At 39.4% G+C, this 23,187-nt stretch overlaps 1 protein-coding gene and 1 pseudogene across 2 annotated transcripts; one reads left to right on the forward strand and one right to left on the reverse strand.

Annotated features, from left to right (window-relative positions):
- Positions 1 to 5,266: 5,266 nt before the first annotated feature.
- Positions 5,267 to 20,227, forward strand: LOC309634764 (vascular non-inflammatory molecule 3-like). The gene is given in 9 exon segments (XM_082405180.1): positions 5,267 to 9,487; positions 9,560 to 9,642; positions 9,646 to 9,732; positions 13,424 to 13,615; positions 15,416 to 15,707; positions 16,491 to 16,630; positions 16,634 to 16,864; positions 17,549 to 17,729; positions 18,411 to 20,227. Coding segments are annotated over 9 exon segments (1,533 nt in total). The 5' UTR covers positions 5,267 to 9,282; the 3' UTR covers positions 18,533 to 20,227.
- Positions 20,228 to 20,362: 135 nt separating this feature from the next.
- LOC309634763 (60S ribosome subunit biogenesis protein NIP7 homolog pseudogene) lies at positions 20,363 to 22,391 on the reverse strand (annotated as a pseudogene). Its single transcript has one exon. The product of its transcript is annotated as a 60S ribosome subunit biogenesis protein NIP7 homolog pseudogene (transcript).
- Positions 22,392 to 23,187: the final 796 nt, after the last annotated feature.

The raw sequence follows: 23,187 nt of genomic DNA on the forward strand, positions 1-23,187 counted from the left end.
CGGTGCGCAGTCTTCTCATTGCGGTGGCTTCTCTTGTTGTGGAGCACGGACTCTAGGCACGTGGACTTCAGTAGTTGTGGCATGCAGGCTCAGTAGTTGTGGTTCGCGGGCTCTAGAGCGCAGGCTCAGTAGTTGTGGCATGCGGGTTTAGTTGCTCCGCGGCATGTGGGATCTTCACAGATCTGGGCTCGAACCCGTGTCCCCTGCATTGGCAGGTGGATTCTTAACCACTGCGCCACCAGGGAAGCCCCACCATGACTGTTAATGGTAACACTATTTTCAACATTGAGTACCTGCTTTTTTAGTGGTGGTGAATGTACATGTATGTAAATAGTCCAAAATCACATAATCGTCAAAATTGTGTGTTCTTTTATCTCTTCATAAAATATAGAACATTTCAGATTTGCCAGGTTTCGCTTGAGGAAGTTAGACATTATGCAATGGTTTTGCAATGTGTTCTGTGACTCTTGGGCAACGATATTTCACTTCCAGTCGACCGCTGAAACTAAACCCACTGGTATGAGAAAGATACAAGCAAGGATATCCTCACAGATTCTAAGGGACAGTTCTTCCCTTCATTCACACTTAGAGCTGTCAGCTGTACTTCAACTCATTAAAAATAAAAACAAAAATGAAAAACAAAGAGCACCAGTCGCAAGGAAAATAAAGAGTACTTAACTGCAAAATTGCATCACAATGTTTTAACCCACATCTTGTCAGTGGTTTTCACACACCCACTGTGTTTTATCAAACAACTCAAGTAGTTTCATTTGGCATTGATTTAGGGAACTACGCTTGAGGGAGTAGCTCTTTAGTTTCTAACGAATCTGATGTCAGAGTCCAGTTTCTTTGATAAGCGTCTTTCTGTCTCACCTTAAAATTTCATGTTAGTTCTTGAGTCTCCTGTGGTTCTGGAGGGAATAAACAAGGTGCTGGTTTCCACCTATCCTGGATTTCACCAGGTTTCTTCCTAAAATGCGCTGTCACAGCTTCCCAGTTGCGGGCACCTGTACTGCAAAGCTGCTCCTTCAGCTTCAGGTTTCTGTCAGCGCTCACTCTCTGTCTTTTGTTCTTTCATTCAGATAGCATTTGTTGATTTCATACTATGTTCCAGGCACTAGGTACTGGGACATGGTCTATGCATTCTCTTTGATCTTTTTACCATTCATTCTGTGACACTGCCCCTGTCATATAATCTAGTCCAGTAATTTCTGTGATATATTCGCAACCTACTCTGCAAGGATCACTACCTCTACTTTCTACTTTTTTATTCCTTCTTTGCATTTTGACCCATCCTCATGGTGTTAGCATATTCATCTACATAAGTGATTTCCAGTGGCATTTTTTTCTCTGTTTTGACCTCTCTTAAATTCCATTCACATTCTTTAACTCCATTCTGACCATCTGTCTTAGGTATCTCATAGATGATAATGTTCTAAAAAAATCTTAGGGCTGATGCCTGCTTAAGTAAATATGGTCATAACACACACACACACACTCAAACACTTAGCCACACACAGATACCTCTAACAAAGGCATTCTTGAAAAGATATTTGGATGTATTGAATAAAAACAGTAACAACTGGCAAGAGAATTTCTTGAGTTACTGGACCTGGAGACATGAAGTAGTACTTGGAGGAGGAAAGAAGATATTTTAACAATCTCCTAGAGAATTTCCAGGCCACTTGATGATAAGTCGAAGGAGAAAAATAATAGGGATGAACTGCATGATATTAATTTACCTGTCCTCAAATATCTTGTGACACCTCATGTAAATATGGATCGAACAACCCTGATGATAGCTTTGATCAGTTATAAGAGTTGTGAGCCCTTGTTTCCCTGCTCCTCTTATGTATTTTTCATTTTTTTTTATCCCAGATGTTAATTTTTAGAAAGATACGCTAACCTTCACTTGTTCCTGTTGAACTCTCAAAATTCAGTCCATTAGCTGGAGACTGAGGAATTCTTATGCTAAGTTCACTTTACACTATAATTTCAATCTTTTTAATAAAATAAATAATGAAGTATGAAAACATTTTAGGAGATTGCTGGTATTGAGTTTTTCATTATACTGTTTGAAGATGAGTTTCCTAAGAGAGTCTGATTTTTTTTTTATGAACAAAGAGACAAGAGGCAAAAAAGGTCAATACTCATTTTTTATGATAAAGAAAAATGGCAGTTTATATATCTTCTAGAATCAGAAGTGCAAATTTAAATGCAGTTACCCAGGATGACTAATGAGCCAGAAGGGCTTTATAAATGAAGAGCGGGTATAACAGACGTATAAAATATTTGAATTCCAGAAGGCTAAAATGGGGGTTTTCATAGACAACTTTACAAGGACACTCATGTGGTTACCAGTGATAGGACAGGAATTTAATGTTTTGGGCATCAGACCTTACATAGAATACACTTCAGGTGGCTTTTCTGTTTGACTTTCATTCCCCACCCACCTGCATTTAGCCTGCCCTTCTCTTATCTGTAATTAGGAGGTCCACCATAGCAACTTCAAGATTACAGGTAAGGTTCCATGTGCTAGAATTGAAAAGCCAGAGCTAAAGAAATCTAAGACTTAATTAAAAATATAAGAAATGGTAGATTTTAAAGCAAAGAATGTGAGGCCTAAAATAAATTATTCCTACAAGACTTTACATCTATTATAAATTCTTACAACCCTCATGGCATTGGTAAGTACTAGTAACACTTCATGTTATAAAAAGCATCACATTTGATATATTTACCACTGAAATGAACTTCTCAGGGACAGAAATCATGCTTACTCACCATGATGTATTTCTAATGTATGGCACAGTGCCTGAAACAAAGCTGCTGAATGAACTAAAAAAAATTACTAAGAACAGAGAGAATGGGTGCCCAGAATGGGTGTCTGTTTGTATTTGGGACATGATAGTTCTGTAGATTCTACTGTACAAGATATAAATCTTTCACTGACCAGATCACACTTCCAATATGACCATATATGAATTTAGATTTAAGTATCTTAGCAATTCATAGAACATATCAGTGAATTGTGAGAGCATTGTCATTTGGACATGACGGAAAAGCAATTGCTTATAAGTTACTCCTGCTGGGAGACATCTAGTATAAACATGCTCTTGACTACATGAAAATAGAAGTAGGAAGTATGTAGTTGGAGGGCAGATATGTGCCTTACTATTAAGTCCTAACTCATGCCTCATGGCTAGGAACCTATTCATCAATTAAACATCTCACTAATTTGAAAGGAATCCAAATATACTAGAAAAGATGGTAAAGTGATAGTACAAGAAATTAAGTGAAAGAATATGTACCCTCTGCCCCGTTTATGGAATAAGATGTTATGAATAGAATGGACTCCTTTTGTATTTCCTCCCAATTGCATTCTTCTCCTTTCCCTGTTTGCTCTTATTAGAGGAAGTCATTATCCTAAGGTTATTTTAGATCATTCCCATGACTTCTTGGTAGTTTATTACATATGTACATAAATATCTTAGTACTGTTTTGCATTTTTAAAAATTTTGTATATGTGGCATCAAATTATACATATCATGCTGCATATTTCTTATTTTTACATAAGAAACTTTGAGTTTTATCTACGCAAACGAGCATCAATCTACCTCATGCATTTTCGCAGTGTATGCTGTACAGTTGCCTTAGTGTGCCAGTTATTCAGCTATTGTCTCTCAGCTCCAAACCCACCTTTCTGTATTCTTCTTTGTGATGATGAGGCTGGGACTAGGCAAACATATTTCTCCTTTGTCACCTGGCTCCCTGTTAGGTTCTGCCAATAGAGGACGCTAGAGGGAAACAGAAGATTGGACGAGGAGTGGAGGGACTTCCGTTTGCTCACCTGTCAGTGTCGTCCCATCAGCAGTACTGTACCTGACAGCAGTAGTTTGTTCCAGTAGCACTTGGTTCTAGCTTTCAGTTTTTTCCATACTTTCAGAATCAGTGTCATTACTCTCCTTCAAAAATACCAGCACCAACCAGTGTCTCCTCAAGGGATGAGTCCCAGCTCTGTGGAGGTCCCCCTCTGAGGTGCTGGCTTATCAGCACCAGCTGGAGAGCACCCTCTCCCTAGGGGTCTGAGCCTCAGCTCCACGGGGTTCCCTGGAAAGCTTCTAGCTCCCGACATTCTCCTCTTCCCTTTTCTCACGAATATAAGGAGTGGTAGCTGCTTTCCTCAGTTATCCTGTGTGTGTTACCTCAGTGTTCCTCTTTTGTCCTTCATTCATCAAATACCTGTTTAACCAAATCCCTATGTTAAATTCTCTTAAAATAACTGGTGTGGATTCTGTTTTCCTGGTTGCATATCGTCTGATACAATGGATAAGACAATATTCGTTTGTCTTCTCTCCTACTGACGAATATGGTGGGCATGGCCAAACCCGCTGCTCTGAAATCTTGGGTAAGCTTGATAATATAGTGAAGGACAAAATGTGGAAGCAGTCAGCTGTGATGCAGTGGTGGTCCCAGGCATGTTGTCATGGCCTCTCACACAGACATCAGTAAAAAAGCAGCAGGCCCTTCCTCTGGCTTCCTCTGAGCTGCTATGTTCTTCACTACAGGAGGGCTGCTGAAACCATAAACTTTGGGTGCACCTCTGGGAGAACAGGTTTTGTGGACATTTATATCGTTGATCTCAAATATATACTTTGTGGAACTTATGTGAATTCTCAGTGACAAACTGAATCAAAAGGTAACATCAGCTGACTCTGAATGACCAGTTTCAACAGCCTTTGTCCCTGTATTTGTTTCTGTGGTTTAGTCCAGCTCAATGGATGCTTAGGTTTTTTACTTTGGGGTTTTTTACCTATTATACTTATTATTAATATTATTTCCTATTATAAATAAAGCTTCTCTGAGCATTCTTGTACATATCTCCCTGTGCATCTTAAGAAGTCCAACAACTTATTTTGGATTCCTACAACTGGTCAGGAAGGTCTTGTGCTGGATGGTGATGACGAATAAAACAAAAGTTTCTTTTCTAAGAATCTCAGTCTAGGAGACAGAGCATCACCATCATCATTGTCACTCATTATCATAATAATCAAATATTGAGCGAGTAGAATATGCCTCACACTGTGTTCTGCATTTCCAAGTATCTCATTTAATACATGTAATGAACATCACAGAATATTATAATGGGTCAATTTTGCCTTGGAAGACAAGAGAGTTGTCAGAGACCAGTTGGGTAAGTCAATCAGAACATCCTAGGTAGAGACAGTCATGCATACAAAGACATGGAAGAATGGCATGCTGCAAGTAGAGAACAATATATTGAGGTTGGGGGAGGGTAAAAGGAGGAAGGGTAAGGAGAGACAATGAAAAAATTTGAGGCCAGAAAGATAGGCAAGGGCCAGATCACTGAAGCACAAATGAAGTCTGGACTTTATCCTGAAGCTAAAAGACCCATTGAGGGATTTTAGAGTCAAGTATCATGATGAACTAAATAGTTTTAAAAATTACTTTGCACTTTTATATACAGAATGAATAAACAACAAGGTCCTACTGTATAGCACAGAGAACTATGTTCAGTATCCTATGATAAACCATAATGAAATAGAATACAAAAAAAGATTGTATATATATGTATAACTGAATCACTTTGCTGTACAGCAGAAATTAACACAACTTTGTAAATCAACTAAATTTCCATAAAAAATTACTTTGCTAGTAGTTTGGAGGATAGATAAGAAGGGAAAATTCTAAATGTAGGGTAGCCATATAGGAGACAATTTTAATAGTTCCCTCAGGGTAGTGGTGGCACAATAGCACATTGAGGAACATCAAGGAGGCCAAGGCCAATACAACTGGAGCCAAATGAACATGGAGGAAATCACTAGGAGTTGATGTATGAAGTAATAGAAGGCTGGATCTTGCAGGCATTGCAAGAACTTGGCTTTTTACTCTGAAAAGTGAAGTAGGAGGCCTTTGGAAGTTCTTGAGCAGATTGACACAATTAGTTTTACATTTTAATAGGATCACTCTAACTGCTGTTGTGCAAAAGTAGAAGTGGTACCAGAAACAGGTAGCAGGGTATTGGAATAACCCAGGACAGAGATGATGGTGGGCTTGGACCAGAGTTGCAGTAGTGAAAGACCTCCTGATTGAAAGTGTATAGAGTGAGAGACAAAGATAGAAGGAAGGATAACTCCAAGGGCTTTGGCCTCAACAACTGGTAGTTTACAGAAGCCATTAACTGAGATCTGAAAGACTAACTTTAGGAGTGTCGGAAATGGAAGGTCAAAAGCTCAGTTTTGTTTATGTTGATTTGATACGCCTTTATATATCCAACTGGAGATTCTGAGCAGACAAAAGTTTTAGGACACAAAAGTCTGGAGTTCAAGGAGAGGTCTGAGATAGAGATAGAGATCTTTGAATCACTAACATATAAATGGTATTTAAAGCCACAAAATGGATGAAATCACCTAAGCAGTGAGTGTAGATAGGAACAGAAGATTTCTAAGAATTAGGCTCCAAAGCAAACATCGTTGAGAGGTTAGGGATGATGAGAAGGAAGCAGGAAGAAAAAAGGCCACAAAAAAACTCTGAAGTAAATAAGTACAAAAACCAAGAAGAAAGAATGAGGAAAAGCAGGAAATTGTGGGCAAAGAAAGTGCTTCAAAAATGAGGTAGTGGCAGCTGTGTCAAATGCTGCCAGCATGTCAACTAACTTAGTAACGCAGAGATCAGTGGTGACCTTGACAAGGTGGTGAAGTCATGGGGACAAAATCCTGATGGGAAGGAAGGAATTAAGACAGAGAGTATACGCAACCATGTAGAAGAGTTCTGTTGTACAATAGAACAGAGAAATGAGACGGGAACTGGAAGGGGTTGTCAGATCAAGAGAGGGTTTTGTTTTGTTTTTATTTAAGGTAAGAAATACAACAGGATATTTGTATGCTGATGGAATTAACCCAATAGGCAAAGAAAAATTGATGAGAAGGAGGAAGAGAGAGAATTTCTAAAGCAATGTCTTTGGGATCCAGTGAACAAGGATAGGGAAAGGACGTAGAGAGGGGCATGAGCAGTCACTGATAGTGAGAGGAGGGGAGGTGAACTTGATAGGCATGGATGCCGGCAAGTGGACTGATGCTTTGCAGGAGCTTGTGGAAGTCTATTTAGTTGGATAAACAATCCTGGAGTTCAGGAGAGAAGTTTGAGCTAAAGATAGAGACAGTAGTTTTCAGTTCATAGAGGGTAGTTAAAGGTATGAAGTAGAAAAGGATCTGCTATGGGGGCAAGACAGTAGAATACAGAACGAAAACTAATTAATAATGTGACTACTGACCATAAGTGCATTCAGGGTTCAGAGAAGTGAACAGCAACAGAGGTGAGAGGTGAGAAACCTGAGTTGGAAGGTCAGGATTTAGCGAGGAATCAACCCAGGATCAGAGCGGTAGTAAGTGTATTAAAATATAATAAGAAAGGTGGTCTTAGCTAAGAACAGGAAAGATAAAATGGGACTGAGTGGGAGAAGGCTCTGATTATCTGCCTTGATTTGATATACACATGGGAAGCATTTCACTTAATGAGAGCAAGGGTTAAGGGAACTCAGTAGTTTGCAGTATTGATTGAAGATTAAGTTGGGAGGAGTGAGATCAGAAGGGCTGATGGAGGGCCTGTAAGAGTAACTCTTGGCCACAGAGTCAGGACTCTGATGATAAAAATAGAAAGCAAGTTTTATAATGGATATTGGAACTAACGACCTGGGGAGAGCCAACAAACTTAGAGATTTTATTCTACCGGCCCTTCTCCCCTTTAAAATTTGTACCTTACATATTTAAAGGCAGAATTATATTTATTTTAATACAAAACTTTAGACTCTAAACTTCCTAATCCCACAATAATTTTGAACTGTCATTCAAATTAGGTACTTGAATGTTTACGTTCAAACCTCGTTTAAATAATTTGCACCCACAATCCCTATTCCTTATGTACAAATGAGGCAAAGGCATTACTAACGACACTTGGTAACGAAATATTTAATGCAAGTTTCTATTGATTTCAACATAATAAAAAGTTGGTACACTTCCTGATATTAGGGAGAGTGAAGGGAAATTCCTTTGTTTCTTTTTGCTTCTATTCAGAAAGTCAGGTCGACTGAAGCAACAGGTAGAATTTCAACTTGACATATGAAAATAAGTTCCTTCTCATTGTAAAGCAATTTATCTGTCTTACACAGGTCTCGTCTTGTCCTTGAATAATTTTTTCTGAAATGAATTTGTGTCTGATGGATATTATTTCATAAGGACACATGGAAACTCACCAGGGAGTCTGGGAGAATAAAGGCATATTCAGATAATGAAAAAAAGTTATTAGAATTAAAGGGCTTAAAATTATAGAACTGAAGCAACTAAAGAAACAAAAGGCACAAATATCCCAAACCTACCAGTTTCCCTACATCAGACGAGGCATAAGGAAACAACCTCTTGAAAATTAGATTTTGAGCGATGTGCTAGTATAAGTATTTAGGGAAAAGGGGTTCACTTGAAAAATGAGCATATTCTATAAAGATGAAGAAATTGTATGACCCCAAAGCCTAGCTCCCTGGTTTTCTGCACATAAACTCCACAGCATTAGCTGGGTTCCCGAGAGGTCTGGAGTTTTAACCTGGTGGGCACTTGCCATCATTGATCACGTTATCATCTATCTATGTTTTGCACAGTGTTCAGGTAACGTTCTAATATCTCAGATTATTAGGCGGTCTTTCCCGTGTTTTCTGCTGATAGCCTCTTATAAATGCGAACACTAATGGTCACTGGTCATGAACATTGAGTTCAGTCATTAGCATGTATACTTTGTGAGCCATTTTGTGAGCTCTGTTAAAACCAGGGCTTGCCTAACACTCTGTTCTGTCTCTTACAGCGAAATATGTAAATTTTCACAAATTGTTGCTACGACAGCTCTTACTACAGTGATCCCATATTGGTCCTATTAATGGAAATATTGAACTACCAGGAAAATATATTTTATGAAAAGAAAAGAGTTTAACAGCCAGTGTGTTTTGGAATGAGGTGGACTAATCTGGTTGGCTCATTAACTCCACTTTTAGAGTTGGGTCGACCTCTGAACAATGCCAACAACAGCATGGGACACTTGAGTCAATCTGATTATGTACTTCTTTCACAATATTCTTTCTCAACCCCGTGCTGCGTAATCTATTCATGAGCAAGTGAAGATAGGTGGTAGCAGACAGGAAGGTCTTTAACATAAAAGTTTTTCCAGTGATACAAAGTACAAGAATCTGAGTTTATCAAAGCGCACTAAGTTTCAGCTATGATTATATCATATTTTCCAAAATGTGGTGCCGTTTTAGCCCTCTTTGTCCTGAGTGTTGGTGCACTGGACACTTTTATCGCTGCAGTGTATGAGCATGCTGTTATGTTACCAAACAGGACAGAAACTCCTGTGCCAAAAGACGAAGCTTTGCTCCTGATGAGCAGGAATATAGATGTCCTAGAGAAAGCAGTTAAACTGGCAGGTATTGCCCTTTCTACACTGGCTGGGATATTGGAAAGGAAATTTGGAACTTGATAAGAATGTGAGTGTTTAGAATTTGGGAGAAACTTTTTTGCTCCTACTTGTTTTGAGCAGGGTGCACATATCATTGTGACCCCAGAAGATGGAATTTATGGCTGAGTCTTCACAAGGGAGACCATTTATCCCTATCTGGAGGATATCCCAGATCCTGAAGTGAACTGGATTCCATGTGGAGACCCCCAGAGATAATATCATTACCCTTTGATTTTTTTTTTAACATCTTTATTGGAGTATAATTGATTTACAATGATGTGTTAGTTGCTGCTGTATAACAAAGTGAATCAGCTATATGCATACACAGATCCCCGTATGCCTCCCTCTTGCGTCTTCCTTCCACAACATTTGTCTAAAACCAAAGGGTAGCAAGAGGAAGCAGCTGCCCTTTGATTTTAAACAAATGTAGTGATATTGTAACAGCAAGTTCAGTAAGCTTGACTAGTATTCCTGCTGACAAACAATCAGTCTGTGGCACTGGATTTAGACTTCTCTAATTCTTCATAATGTGTACCATCTGGCTTGTCTCCTGTTTGGTAAATGACTTGAGAGGATGATGTTTGGTTGGTTATTTATTGTAGTTTTCTTTCATGAATAGTATGTGTACACACAGTTTTTATAACAGATGTGCTTAATTGGGTTTCAACAAAGTGAGAAAGTTGTGATATCTAGGACTTACGTTCTCAAATGTAAGTAAGCAGGTCCACCCATGAACACCTGCCTCCTCTGCAGGAATGGTAAAAAGATGAATGGGTTTATGCTCCCAAAGGGCTTTGATATTGGCATGCAATGTAATCAGTACTGTGAGCGGAAATTGCATAGGACTTGAAAAAGGAGGTGCTTTTTCTGAGACCACATTCTTCCACCTCCTGACTGAGTGACGTGGGACAGACAAACTATTGACATCTCGGTTTCTTTATCTGTAAACCAGGGATAATAAAATTTCCTCTCCTACTTTACAGAGTAGACACACAGTATAGGGAATTCCTTGCTTGTCCAGTGGTTCGGACTCCATGCTTTCACTGCTAAGGGCCTGGGTTCAATCCCTGGTTGGGGAACTAAGATCCCGCAAGTCGAGCAGCGTGGCCAAAAAAAAAAAAAAAAAAAAAAAAAACCCCAAAATGAGAGCAAAGTGAAGTAATACACAGAATCTATATACTATGGTGCCCTCTTCAGTGTTAGCTCTCACTATTACTTTTTTTTAACAGAAGGAGCGGGATCTGAACTTTTGCTTTCTTGTCCTTCAAGAAATTTAATAATTGTTTATAGCTGTAGTTTAGGCATAAGTTTCTTAAAGAAAATCTGTATAAAATATAAGAAAGATTTTTGAAAATAAATTATTTTAGGTGTATTTACTTTTTAAAATAGTTCATATGTAATCCCTTTAACTGGCAAAATCAATGCATTAAAAAGTAATTTAATTTGCTAATTTTAAATTTACATGCCTCTGTTCAGAACTATTATCTAGCACACAAAAAAAGAAACTTCTTAAATAATTTTGACCACTTGAAATCAGTTGGAAAGTCAAGTCCAATGTTGCAACATAAGAGCTCTATTACGTGAGTCAGGTCTCACCCCGGGATTTTCACCTTTGGAAAATTTTTCTCTGAATGTTGCACAGTCTGTGTTTATAGTAATCACGTAATTATGACTCAGTTTCTACTTGATTATGGGGCTTTTCCCAGAGCAGGAAGGACTCATTATTTGCAGTAATTCGAGAGGCTTATACTGAAATACACTCTATTTGCCTTGGCTGATAAAACTGACTTTCTTAGGGGAAAGATGTCCTGAAGCCTGATAATTAGTCTCTGATGAATTATTGTAAGTAGGGAAGGTAGGTGACTGATGAAACTTTAATATTACTGAGGCTTGCAGAAACTTACTCAAATGGCAAGCTTTCAACTCTGTGTTATAGAAAAGAAAAATCCAGTATTTAATAGAATGCTAATATTGGTAAAGAGAGCCACCGTTTCTTTCCTAGTGTCATTTATCCCTAAAAGGGGTAATAAAATTCCACAGTCATCCTTGTGTATTTAAGTACTATCATTTAGAATACTGACACATGTCATTCTTCCTGGGCTTTCCCCATGAGGAACTAATAGGAAACATTAAAGTACCCTAATTATTTAGCCAAAAAAAAAAAAAAAAGAAAACCAAAATAAAATATATAATACTTTTATTAAGGCCTTAATGAATATGAATGTTGACAATATTACCCTGCTTTTCCAGAAGGCAAAATAAAAGAAATGGTCACAATCTCTTCTTTCTATTCAAAGATTAGTTCAACATCAATTGCAAAGGGACTGAGAAACCATGGAGAGTCTGAATGGTCTCTACAAGCAATCAAGTCATCAGTGTTCTGGGCTGTCTTCTTGTAGTTACAAAATCCATAATGGCCATTATTTATTTATTGAGCACCTGCTTGGTTCCAGAATCTGTACCTGGTACACTATGCACATTATCTCATTCAATTTATGTAGCAGGTATAACTATTCCCATTTTATTTTATGATTATTTTTTTGTTTGTTTCTTTTTATTTATTTATTTATTTATTTTTGGCTGTGTTGGGTCTTCGTTGCTGCGTGTGGGCTTTCTCTAGTTGCGGCAAGCGGGGGCTACTCTTTGTTGCAGTGCGCGGGCTTCTCACTGCAGTGGCTTCTCTTGTTGCAGAGCATGGGCTCTAGGCACATGGGCTTCAGTAGTTGTAGCACGCAGGCTCAGTAGTTGTGGCACGCAGGCTGTAGAGTGCAGGCTCAGTAGTTGTGGCACACGGGCTTAGTTGCTCTGCGGCATGTGGGATCTTCCCGGACCAGGGCTCGAACCCGTGTGCCCTGCATTGGCAGGCGGATTCTTAACCACTGCGCCACCAGGGAAGTCCCTATTCCATTTTAAATATGAAGAAAAGAAGGGAGCTTAAGGTTTCACAATTGGTAATTAGCCTGGCTGGAATTCAAACACAGCCATTTCCACTGAGCCACGCTAACGGAATGGACTCTTGAGTGCCTGGAAGCACCATTTTATACTTGAAATTTCCAGTGACTAGTGAATCCACTTCTTAGCGTGTTCTGGTTGCTAGAAATTTTAATCTTATTTTCCACTGAAATCATCTATCTATAACTTCCTTTGGGGTTCATACTGCACCTATCTTATATTAAGATACGTGACTCATCTTCTTCAAATTAGAGTCTTTCAATTATCTGAAGCCAGCTATAATCCCACCTATTTCCTCACCTCAATCCCCTCTTATTTCTAGGGTAAATATCCCCAAGGTGGGTGGTTTGGGCATTACTCTGAAAAACAATTTCATAGTCTGTATTTATCCCAGGGTTTCACACAAGGACCCTCTAAGATAGAAGGGAAGCTATTGTGTTGCACTGACAAATGGGGACACTGAGACTGCATAGTGAAATCCTTTTTTCCTTTTCTTTTCTTTCCTTTTTAAAAATATTTCTGGTACCTAATGCTGCATTTGTTCTCTGTAGAAGATGATCTGCCTGGGACCAACTCTATACTGCCTTCTAGTAGGACTGTGGCTTGGATTATGGAAAAGGTCCTCCCCATTAGAAAAGTGTTAAATTTCAAGTCCTTCATTTGTGTTCCTGGGAGAACATCATAAGAAAATATGTTGCTTCTCTTCTTTCTCCTCTTCCCCCTCAATTTGCTCTGTGCTTCAGTCTTGCACTGCCATCTTGAATCTGCCAATTAAAAAATAGGTTAGTTTTCATAAAGAAGATTGTATTACATGTGAGTTTTTAAATCTTTACTGTTCATTCTTAACCTAGAGCTGTTGTGTGTTATAGGTAACGGGCAAATAAAGTGTCACTTTGGAAGTTCCAAAATCACTAACACACAGTGAGTTTAAGGCAATATCTATTGAATTAAGTTTGGCCACAGCCCAGTGCAAGAAAGGCTCAGCTGTCTGGCCAAGAACAATTCTATCTACATTGTGGCAAATATTGGGGACAAGAAGCCATGCAATGCCAGTGACCCTCAGTGTCCCCCTGATGGTCGTTACCAATACAACACTGATGTGGTGTTTGATTCTGAGGGTAGGCTGGTGGCCCACTACCACAAGGTGAGAATTACTTGTGTCTTAGCTAAGCTCGATTTACTTCTTTTGTTTGTGATAGCTAGGTATACTTGTCTGTGAATGCTGGTGAGGGAACTGTTGTGAATGCGTTTCTGAATTATTACACTTAGTTGAAAAAGGGATTTAACTTACTTTAATTTCGTATAAGGGTTCTGAATTTGAATTAGTCATAAAATAGAATCTAGCAGACTATTAAAGCAGATGTGCTAATAGCTGCACGAGGATTTTAGTATTCGCTGAGAAAGGAGAAATGCTCAGTTTCATCACAAGATTTAGTACTAGAGTTAGTTTTTTGACCCAATTTGTTGACATTTGGTATTAAGCTGTAGTCATTCATTTCATTAGGACTTTTTTGATTGCAATGATAGAAAAACCCCCCAACTGAAATTGGCTTAAAAAACAACAACACAGAATTTCCTTGCTTAGGTACCTGAGAAAATATAAATCATAGAAAGGGTAGGTCTAGTTTCCGATGCAGTCTGTCCCTCAGAGGCCCAGAAGATGTCAGCCATCCCTCTAGCTCTCTTATTCCTTTGTAACAACTTTTTCCCAGGATGACTGTCCTTTCAGAAGCCACACGGCTGCTCATCACAAAGCACGTATCCTAATAGCAACAAAATCCGGAGGAAGACTGCATTTGTCTTTCCTAGAAACCCTGCAAAAACCTTAACCTTCCTTGACTCCAAATCAGCCACATGCCACCCTCGAGTCGATCAGCTGGGGATGAAGGATGGGCTACCCCCTGAGCCGAGGGCCGAGGAGCTTGGGATGCTCACTGGTCGGGTGGGGGTGGGGTGTTGCCTGAGCACATATGCACACATCAGGCCAAATAAAAACGTGAGCAGAACATAAGGCTGTTCTCCTGAGCCCAGGGTAGTTGGAGTTTGGGAGCAATAATCAGGCTGGAAAAAAAATTCTAACGGCTTACTAATTGACAAGGTTTAGCTATTACATTGTCTAAATTAAGTTCCAATTATATAAACCTAGCTGTACCATGGGGAGACATGACAAAGTTTATTTTATGACCGTTTATTTTATTACCGTTTATTTTATTACCGTGTTAGACTTCACACGGACAGTGCTGTTGGTATTTAAAGAATAGAGTGGAAAACAATCAGAAATTTGTGAGGTTCAAAATTTCAAGTGATTTTAAGACAAATATTCACCTTTTAAATATCATTTGTAGGGGCTTCCCTGGTGCCACAGTGGTTAAGAATCTGCCTGCCAATGTAGGGGACACAGGTTCAATCCCTGGTCCGGGAAGATCCCACATGCCACGGAGCAGCTAAATCCATGCGCCACAACTACGGAGCCTGTGATCTAGAGCCCGCGAGCCACAACTACTGAGCCCACGTGCCACAACTACTGAAACCCATGCACCTAGAGCCCGTGCTCCGCACCAAGAGAAGCCACTGCAATGAGAAGCCCGCGCACCACAATGAAGAGTAGCCCCTGCCCGCCACAACTAGAGAAAGCCCGTGCGCAGCAACGAAGACCCAACGCAGCCAAAAATAAATAAATTAATTAAAAATAAATAAATATCATTTGTAGATATGAACTCATTGGTTGATTCATAGGTTGTGGGAAAATGAAGTGTTCTGATGAATGTCACAGTGAGAAAACTCACAGACAGTGGTATACTGGGTATAATTTACACTAATTTATGTGTAACAGTTTTAAGTATGCACACCAACACGCGCACGAGAAAAGATTTTGAAGATATTGATCACTTCTATCTGACAGTTTTCTTACTAATCTTCCCCTTCTTTGCGTTTCGCTTAACAGTACAATCTTTTTGCACCTGAAATTCAATTTGATTTCCCCAAGGATTCAGAACTTGTGACTCTTGACTCTCCCTTTGGGAAGTTTGGCATTTTCACTTGCTTTGACATATTTTCTCATGACCTAGCTGTGATGGTGGTGGAAGAGTTTCAGGTTGACAGCATTCTCTACCCCACGGCCTGGTACAACACGCTGCCCCTCCTCTCGGCGGTCCCCTTCCACTCGGCATGGGCCCGAGCCCTGGGAGTCAACCTGCTTGCTGCCAATACCCACAACACGAGCATGCACATGACACGTACCTCACCCTGGTTCTGCCCCAACAGGTAGCCACAGTCTTGGGAAGCCTTCCTTCATTTTCAAGCCATGCTTTTCTTTAAAGATTCTTCTATTAACTCCAACGTCACAAAATTAATAAGAGTATGGGCTTCTATACCAACATTATTTAAGGAACATTATTCCTGGGAGTAAAGAAGAAGGCAAACATTATATTCTCAATTTCACGCGAGGGGAAATCGGAGTTAGAGAGAATTCAAGTTACATAAAAAAAGCAAAGCCAGAGCTAAAGAATGCTGCAGCTAACATCCATGAGTAATATTGAAATAAATCTTGCTGTTGAGGTGATAAAATCACTTTAGACTTAATCAGGTTTTTAGAGTTTATCCTTTATGGTATCCACTTTCAAGGTAAAGCAGCCTCCCCTCTTGACTGGTTTGTTGTTCACTGATCCAGGTGAAGAATCTCAAACACAAATAAATTAGAAAGGTTAGTGGAGAGCTAAAATTGTTCTTCATGTTTGAGAAATTTTCTGGTTTACTGTTAAGTTGGCTAAAGAAAGGGGAGTTTAAGTTAAAAAAAAAAAAAAAGCTATCAAGTCATATAGTTTCAGTGTAAGCAGTCCCATACGGAAGACTCAGAGTCAAATTGGAATTTAGGTCAATGTAAAGCTCTCTCCCTCCTTATCTTGAAAATGCTTATGCTTTCATAACTTTATATTTCAGTTCCTACGGAAGTGATTCTATTAGTTTGTCACCATGCAAAATTTGAAGCCAATATTTGTGTTTCTTTATGTCACCCGTAGACAGTGGAATCTACTCACCGGAGGCTGTCAAGGTGTATTACTATGACATGGAAACAGAGAGTGGCCAGCTGATGCTCTCAGAATTGAAGTCCCGGCCTCGAAGAGAAGCCATTTACTCTGCAGCTGTTCACTGGAGTGCTTAGGCCAGAGGTGTCAAGCCATTCTCATCTGAACGGTTGAGTTTTCCAGGGATGACTTATTTTGATGCGTTCACCTTCACCAAGCTTAAGAGACACACAGGAAATTACACAGTTTGTCAGAAAGACCTGTGTTGTAACTTAACTTACAAGATGTCTGAGAACCGAACCAATGAGGTGTATGCACTAGGTGCCTTTGACAGACTTCACATGGTAGAAGGCCAGTATTACTTACAGGTAGAAACACCCGAATATGTTAGAATGGCTCTTTTACTGATTTGTCTTCAAGGTCATCATTGCATTTCTTTAAGAATTGTGCTGGATTCAGTTAATTGGAATGGTGTTATATTTGTCACTGACCTTTTCTGCCTAGAACACATTATTTGTTCAGTCTTAGTGAGAAGAGAATTAGAGCTGCAAGGTAAAAACATGAAGCAGATTGATTAGTTCTCAGCAGACTGGGTTCAAGTTTAAAAAGCTACAACCCCCATATACTCTCTTTTTCTGTCAGGTAACTTTAGAGCTGTGTTTTGCAAACTGTCTTCAACTAGAGTCCAGAGCAAGAAGTCCATTTCACATCATAAACAAGCGCAGTCAAGATGTATGACTGAGTTAAAAGAGATACTTAATTGAAACAAACATTTTATAAAATAATTCAAATCAGAATTAGAAATAGCTATAATTATATCCAACATACTCTAATTTTGAAAATTCTAGTCTACTCCATTTTGCTTCATTGCAAAAAGGGCTAATCTTGACTCACTAAATTAATTTTAGGATTCACTAATAGATTATGAGCTGCAATTGAAAAAAAAACTACTTAAGAGGCAACCTAACAAATATTCTTCTATTCTTTGAAATTGTATTTTTAGCTGAGAAAATATTTCCAAGATTTCCAACCACTTTTCTTTTCCTACACAGGTATGCACATTACTGAAGTTTCAGACCACTGACCTGAGAACTTGTGGAGAGCCTTCAGGGTCAGCTTTTACCAAGTTTGAAGAATTCTCCCTCAGTGGCACATTTGGAACAAGTTATGTTTTCCCACAGATCGTTCTTAGTGGGAGTCAGCTTGCCCCTGAAAGACATTATGAGGTAGGAGATTTTCAGGAGAATAAATTCCTTTGAACAGATGCAGTAGACTGGCCTAATGAAAATCGTTGAAATAATGGGACTACATGGCAACATTGTCGTTCACCTTATTCAAGCAACTTATACAAAGAAACTATGATATGGAAGACAAGTTGTGGTTCTAGACTGTCCTTAGGATGTGGTGGAGAATTTGGGGTTTATTTTTCTACATAAATGTGATTTTGAGATCCAAGGGAACAAGGAAATTACGGAAGAATTAAAATAAAAATATTGATTGCCAATGATAACCGGCAACAAATGTTTTCTTTTTTTGCATAGTGGAGAAGGTCCAAGTTGAATACATTAAATAATGCATCTATAACTTATTTCATGGGTACATTATTCTGAGTAGTTATAATAATGATAGTAATAATTGATACTTTGTATAGTGTTTCATGAATTAAAAAAAAAACACTCGTTTTTATACATTATTTTACTTAATCCCCAGGGCAATAGATTTATTTGCTACACGTTCATCCTAAGTCCCTCTGATACTATTAGACATGTAGAGCTGAAACAGGGGTCTTCTGACTCCAAATTTTGTGCGCTTTTGTTCATGTTGCTTTTAGAATGATGTTGTCAGAGAAGGCTTCTGGGCTGGAACCAACTCTGCATTGAAGTTAATCCTTTGCTTTCTTTGATCGGGTTTCAGGAGATGGACGTCTGCAGAGCCGAGGCGGAGCCCCTTTGCCTTTCTTGGTTCTGGCCCTGTATGGAAGAGTGTTTGAGAGGGACCCTCCGCGCTTAGGGCAGGGAACTGGGCAACTACCATGATCCCCTTCACCGCCATCCTTTCAGGATTAGCCTGGAAAAGAGAGAGGGAAAAGAGAGAGTCTTTAGTGTCTGTTTAGAAGAGATGTCATCACTTTGCTGAAACAACAAACTTAAGAAGATTTAAAAAGCAATGGGGGCTTCCCTGGTGGCGCAGTGGTTGAGAATCTGCCTGCCAATGCAGGGGACATGGGTTCGAGCCCTGGCCTGGGAAGATCCCACATGCTGCGGAGCAACTAGGCCCGTGAGCCACAACTACTGAGCCTGAGCGTCTGGAGCCTGTGCTCCGCAACAAGAGAGGCCGCGATAGTGAGAGGCCCGCGCACCGCGATGAAGAGTGGCCCCCACTTGCTGCAACTAGAGAAAGCCCTCGCACAGAAACGAAGACCCAACACAGCCAAAAATTAATTAATTAATTAATTAAAATTTTTTTTTTAAAAGCAATGGGCGTGTGTGCACATTTTACATATTCATTTCTGGGAGCTGCATGCATCTTCTGTGTGGGTGCACTTAAGTATGTGTCAGTATGTCTATGTATAGTGCAACATGTATTTATGGGAGGGGAGCCTAAAAGAGTCCTTTTGTGGTAACTTCTCTAACATATGCAAATATTGTGTCTCTCATTTGTAAATGCACAGGGTAAGCGTTGAAAATGCGGAGGGTATTTGGTCCTAGTCTTTAGGACACAGGAAGTTAAAAAACAAGGGTATCTTTTAAAGTAATTATGAATGACTTTTATAACAAATTAAAATTGTTCCATTATCTCTTTATTCTATTTTTATGGAATATTTGTATGGAAATTAGATACTTGTGAATGGAAATTTAAAAAGAGATAAATGAATAAATGATCTCCTTCAGACCACACGCTGTTTCCTTCTGAAATTATTCTTTCCTAAAATTTACCCAATCCTGGTTAAACCCCCTCATACTCATGGATTTGTTGCAGTCTGTGCCAGACAGGAGCTTCCTCAGAAAAGGCTACCCTGTTACCTTTCTCCCGGTTACCTTTGGTCCCTTGACCCTGGCACCCTGAATCCTTTCCCTGGTTTGTCACTTATTAACTCTGGGAAGAGACACACATGAGAGCAGGAGGGCTCTCTAGGATGTGTGGGAGAGGTTGAGGATCACTCTGAGTTTGGGGACACCTTTCCCTTCCCTTAAAACATATGACAACTGCTTTCCTAATCTTTTCCCAGGTGTTTATTTCTGCTCGGTTTAATTCAATCCAGTTCCAGGAAGCCAGAGACATTCTGGGCAGCAGAAAATGCCCTTTGTCTCTTTGTTTCCATTTTACTCGGAATCTCTCTCCAGGGGCTACAACACTCGATATCTAGGATGCTACCGATGCCCTAGACTCCTCCGCTTGTGCAGGACGTGACCTTCTTCCCCACAATGGCCTCATGTTGGTTCTTTCTAGGCTTCTCTCTCTCTTCTAGACAGTTGTTGGAGCTTGCATTAGTACCTGGTGGCTCTAGCTTCCTCACCGCCCCTCACCCCAGCCATCTTATATAAGCTGACCTCTGCCCTTCTCTAGTACTGGGGTGTTCTCAGCTCTTACTCACTGGGACTAAACAACCCAGTGCCCCTCTGAAAGTCGTTTTGGCCCTTATCTTTTAATATCCCACGTCTTTTATTTCTTTGACGGCTTTTTTTGTCTCTCACCCTTCTCCCCCTAATTCTCATTTTATTTACTATGACTTATAAATGAGGACCTTGCTAGACTCAGCCCTCACAGCTGTGTCTTCCTCATTGAAATTCTTTCTTTGGAGAGTGAAGCCACTCTTCTGGCTTCAACTAGTGTTTCTGAGGCAGCAGAGTATAATTCACTGGTAGGCAAAAAAAAAAAATTTTTTTTCATGAGAGACAGTTCAAGCCACATAATAATGATTTGAGGCTATATTAAAAAAATAAAAGTTTTATTAAGTCTTATGGCAAACATACATTCTTACAATGTAAACAACTTTATCAATCAGATTAATGTCAATAGGAAATTAACACAGTGTTCTAGCCATTAAATATATATATATATATTTTGTAATTGAAAAATGCTTTATTTTTAGAGATGTCACCTTTGGAATTTAAATTAAGCCGTATATGCACTAAAGAAATTGCTTTACAATACAGGTAGTAAAATTTTTTTTGTCTGTGATATGTTTTTCACTAAAAAATATTTTAATATTTCTAAAAATAATTTTGGAAGGCATGGGAGAAGGATGGAGGAACTAAATTATTATTTCAGGGTCTCTGATTAGTGCTTTTTGTCCAGTCCAGTCAGGTAATTTAAGATTTATAAGAATATATGTATAAATGAATCACTGCTGTACACCTGAAACTAACACAATATTGTACATCAACTATACTTCAATAAAAAATTTTTTTTAATTTAAAAAAAAACCAAAAGATTTATAAGAGAAATTGTTTTAGAAATCAAGGTGATAGAAATAACATTCAGCCTGGGATCATACCATTCAAGAAAAAGAGCAAGAAAACCACTTGTAAAAACCAAGATAGTATAATCAAAGTATATTCATAAGATCCTACTCTTAGTAACAGAAACACTCAGTATAAACATTACAAAAATAATTCTTACCATTTATTCAACACTATCATTTGCCAGGCACTGTGCTAGGTGCTTTACGATCATGATTTCTAATTCTAAAAACTATTCTTAGGAAGACGGCTAAGCTGTTTTTTGAACCAGAAGAAGGAAATGAAGCTTATTAAAGTGTAATGACTCATCTAAGGTTATATAGCTGGTAGATGTGAGAACTGGTGTTTGAGTCCAAGTTTTTTTTCCACGCTACACAGCACCTACCATATAGAAAATTGGCAGAATAAACTGCTCTTACTATTTTATCCAAATTTCATTTGTAAAATCCCAGACACGACCTACTATTCTGATGGCAATATCTATCTTTCATAGTATTTATAAATAATTAAGAGAATTCATTACGTTCTTATCATGTGTTTGGAAAACAGTGTTATCACAGATAACAATAATACGCTATTCTTGTCCTCAGTTCCAACAATTTAGAACCTGTTACTCAAAACAAGAAGCCCTCTGATTCAAATATAAAACACAGTATTCTAGTTAGTCATAATCACAAAGATCCGAAACCCCGTTTTTGAGCCATTTCTGCATAATAAGAATCCAGCCTGCATTTGTCCATAATAGAATATTAAACTAAGAAGTCCCTGAAGAGGTCACAGTGTTGACAAAATTCAGCATGATGGTGGAGGCTACACAGACACAGGAAACAAAGCTAGGCCCTTTCACACAGCCACAAGTCCTCGCGATGATTTCGTTTTAAGTCAATGTCTCTTCATGCCGCACATATTCCCCAACGTCTGCTTGATGAAATACCACAATCGCCATGGGGTCTACTTTCCTGCAGTCTTGTATAGACTTTGCTGCCATCCCAAAGCCTAAAGGGATGTCTGCCATGGAGTACACCACGACTCCCTGGTACCGAGAAGTATTTTCAGCGATTCGACCAAGTCCAGATTTCAGCACATGGTTCCCATACAGGAAGGATTGCTCTGCTCCAGGTTTTATCCACACTTTATACTTGGCATAGGGTGCTAGGTAATCCAGAGCTGTGATGTGCAACCGAAACTTGTGGGTCTTGGTGAATTTTCCAAAGCACGTCCCCAGCAACACCAGCTTGTCACCGGAGATATTGGCGGCCAACTTCCAAAATCTTCTCACTCACGTAGTACCCCTGGTCGTTGTGCATCCTGAAACAGTAGGTGCCGTCGGGCCTGTCGACCAGCAGCTGAAGATTCTCCCAGATGTATTTTGCTATCTTCTCAAACATTACACGCGTCTCCTCTTCATTCAGAGGCCTCATTTTCCTGGGTTGGAACGCCGGATCCTCATGCCTCAGTAGCCATTAAATATTAATATCTAGGTGCATATATTTAGAAGCAATAAAGAGATAGATTTCTAATCTTTTATCACACACACTAGAATTCTGGCTCTGATCCTACATCTGATTACCAGCTATGATTTTGCAGTGTGGATTTTTTCCCAACACCACCTAGCAAATTTCTGACACCAGCTGGGTGTCCAAGAGTTCAATTCAATTCTGACACCATCTACCTGCAGATAACGTTAGATCCCACAAGACTGCCCTCTCCCCATGTCAGACTCTGGTTGCAAGCCCAGATTGTCCCCTGTCCTTCTGACCAACTGGCTGTAGATTAGAAGTTTCATGGACCTTCTCCTTAGGTTTGATGAATTTCCCAGGGTGCTCAGAGAACTCAAACAGTTTACTTACTTGATTACCAGTTTATGACAAAAGGATATAACTCAGTAACAGTCAGATGGAAGAGATGCGTAGGGTGAGGTATGGGGAAGGGGCTCTGAGATTCCATGCCCTCTGGAGCATGCTACTCTCTCTACGTGTCTTCCTGTTCACAAACCAGAAAGCTCTCTGAACCCCATCATGACATAGGTATGACTGATTAAACCATTGACCATTGATGATTAAAGCCAGTCCCTAGTTCCTCTCCCCTCTCTGGAGGTCAGGGGGATGCAACTGAAAGTTCCAAGCTTCTAATCACTTCGTTGATTCTCCTGGCAACCAGCTCCCAGCCTTAGGTGCTTTCCAAGAGTCACTTCATTAACAAAACAAAAGACATGTTTATTGCCCTCA

This window comes from Balaenoptera borealis (genome assembly GCF_965194805.1).
Source record: "Balaenoptera borealis genome assembly, chromosome: 9".
Lineage (NCBI taxonomy): Eukaryota > Metazoa > Chordata > Mammalia > Artiodactyla > Balaenopteridae > Balaenoptera > Balaenoptera borealis.